Source organism: Quercus suber, unplaced genomic scaffold (genome assembly GCF_002906115.3).
Source record: "Quercus suber isolate HL8 unplaced genomic scaffold, Cork oak 2.0 scaffold_785, whole genome shotgun sequence".
Classification (NCBI taxonomy): domain Eukaryota; kingdom Viridiplantae; phylum Streptophyta; class Magnoliopsida; order Fagales; family Fagaceae; genus Quercus; species Quercus suber.
The window spans coordinates 263,316-265,908 of record NW_027070221.1 but is presented as its reverse complement, the minus strand read 5'-3'; the positions used below and the strand labels follow the sequence as shown (position 1 = coordinate 265,908).

Below are 2,593 nucleotides of genomic sequence, written 5' to 3'. Positions count from 1 at the left end.
CCAATGATGACATTATATGATGAGGGACAATCTACTACCAAGAAGTCTATCTAGCGAGTCAACTGCTTCGAGTATGTTCCTACTGTTACAGCCAGCGTCACTATACCTTTGGGATATACTCTGTCACCGCTGAAGCTAACGAGGGGGGAATCAAACGAACGTAGCCTTCTTGGATCTAGTTTCAATTGCTGGAATGCAGGAAAGTAAATGATGTCAGCAGAACTGCCATTGTCCACGAGGATCCTTTTGGTGTTGAACCCCTCTATGGTAAGCATTACGACCAAAGGGTCATTATGAGGCTGTTTCACTCCTCTAGCGTCATTCTCGTTAAAGGTCATATCCTGATCAGTTCGTCTGTACTTAGGTGGGGGCTCCATGTGGACGCTATTCACCTGTCGTTGATGTGTTTTCTTAAGTGATTTGAATGAGCCTCCTGTGACAGGCCCCCCTGCGATCGTCTGTATTTCCCCAATCACATTTTGGGGAGGCTGGGACTAACGACTTCTGCCCTTGGACGAGGACTCATGTTGGCCTTTGCTTTCATCTCGGAATTTGTTGTACTTTCCCTTCTTTATAAACTTCTGCAACTTCCCTTTTCGTATCAATTCCTCTATTTGCTCTTTGAGATCCTTACAATCTTCGGTGTAATGGCCATGATCTTTGTGGAATCGACAATACTTACTCCTGTCACGGACGCTAGGGGACGAGTGCAATGGCCGTGGCCATTTAAGGTAGTGTTCGTCTTGAATCTGCGTCAAAATCTTGTCAACAGGCATAACAAGAGGGGTGAATTTTACCATTCGTGGACTTTTATCATCTTTCCTTCTGACTTTGTCATTATTCCGACGATCTGGACGGTCTCGCTTTTGTCCTCTACGGTCGTCTTCCCTTCTCCCTTTGTCCCCCGGTCTACCTCCGTCCCTGATAGAAGCCAACGCGTCCTCAGCGTTCATGTACTTCTGCGCTTTAAGGAGCATTTCAGCCATTGTCTTTGGGGGATTCTTTGCGAGTGAGGTGACGAGCTCCCTAGACTTCAACCCTGCCTTGAAGGTTGTCAACTGCACCATATCGTCAGCCTCGTCTACCTCTAGTGTCTCCCTGGTAAAGCGTTTCACATATGACCTCAAGGTGTCCTCCTCTCCTTGCCTAATGGTGAGCAAGTGATCCGCGGTTCTCTTTGGTCGTTGTCCTCCAATAAAGTGACGCAGGAAGGCGTTGCTCAACTGCTCGAATGTGTCGATGGACGACGTTGGCAACTTTGTGAACCATTCCCGGGCAGCTTCCTTGAGTGTTGTTGGGAAGGAACGACACAATATTTCATTTGGGGGCTGCTGAAGTCCCAGGGTCATTTTGAAAGTATTCAGGTGATCTTGGAGGTCCTTCAGTCCATCAAAGGGCTCAAGCTGAGGTAACCGGAATTTTGACGGCACTGGACAGTCGAGGACTGCTGTTGTGAATGGCAAATCCGTCGCTCGGACCATCCGATCCACACTCCGCTTTGTTTTTTCTTTGATGGCATTCCTTAGTTCGTCCATCTCCCTCCTCATCTCTCGAAGAATGTCTGAATTTTGCTCGGCGGGAGTGTTTGGCCCTTGATGGTCACTTCTTCTGTTGCTATCCCCTTCATCTTCCTGATTTCCCTTCGAATGATTTTCCTCCTGCTGAAGTCGTAGTCTCATTTCCTGGTTTTGCCTAGTCAGCTCTTCAATTGTGGCTGCAAGGGCCTGAACTTGCTGAGCTAGGGCTGCAGAATCTTGATTGGACTCCATCCTAAAAAGAATAAGAATAAGAAACCACTATTTCGAGTTTGAACACAAAAATGTCGTTCCCTACAGACGGCGCCAAACTGATGAGTGTAAGCTCGTCAGTAATGTTCGTAGGATGGAGATGATCCTTCAACTTTCACTGATGGTCACCGGTGTGGTGCTTGCCACAATGTCTCCGATGCCAAAGTCAGAATATGAAACTCTCTTCTAAAATAAAGCAATATAAGATGAACAGAAAAGCAAATAAACAATCTCCTTTCTTACTTGTATCTCTCTCCTTCTTCGTGGGAGTGTGTGGGCTTTATATATGCTCTCATGGTTCCTAGCTGTTGGTGGAGTTATGGAGGTCTTAATGCTCCTTTTGGTAACGTTTTGGGGCTGTGTAATGAGGCATCAATGTCTTCAAACGGTTCATACAGTTGGAGGTATAACCGTTTGGTTGATTGCATTAAATGGCCGGGATGTCCTTGTCAGTAGTGTTGCCTTCCACGTTGTCTATCCTGAGGGTATTCTCATCCATATCGAAGGAAGGATAGACTTGATAGTTTCGTCAGTACTTATCTACCTCGTCATATATAAAGTTTGAAAGTTGGCGGGTGTTTTAATTTTATACAGTAAATTTTTTGAAATTAGAGCAAACATCCAAAATGGTCAAATGAGCCAAAAAAAAAAATGGCGTTTTGCTTATTTTTTAAATTAATTAAGAAAATGTCCTTATTTTTGTAACTTGATTTTTCTAAAAATCAAGTTTAAAAAAAAAAATTCTGAAGCTCTATAGTAGCGTTTTGAAACTCGAGCTCTATAAACTTGAGTTATAGGCAATTTTT

The 2,593-nt window shown here is 44.4% G+C and overlaps 1 protein-coding gene across 1 annotated transcript; it reads right to left on the bottom strand.

Annotated features, from left to right (window-relative positions):
- Positions 1–494: 494 nt before the first annotated feature.
- On the bottom strand, positions 495–1,769 carry LOC136064862 (uncharacterized). The gene has a single exon (XM_065767210.1). It carries the CDS (start codon positions 1,767–1,769, stop codon positions 495–497), a length of 1,275 nt encoding a protein of 424 aa, XP_065623282.1.
- Positions 1,770–2,593: the final 824 nt, after the last annotated feature.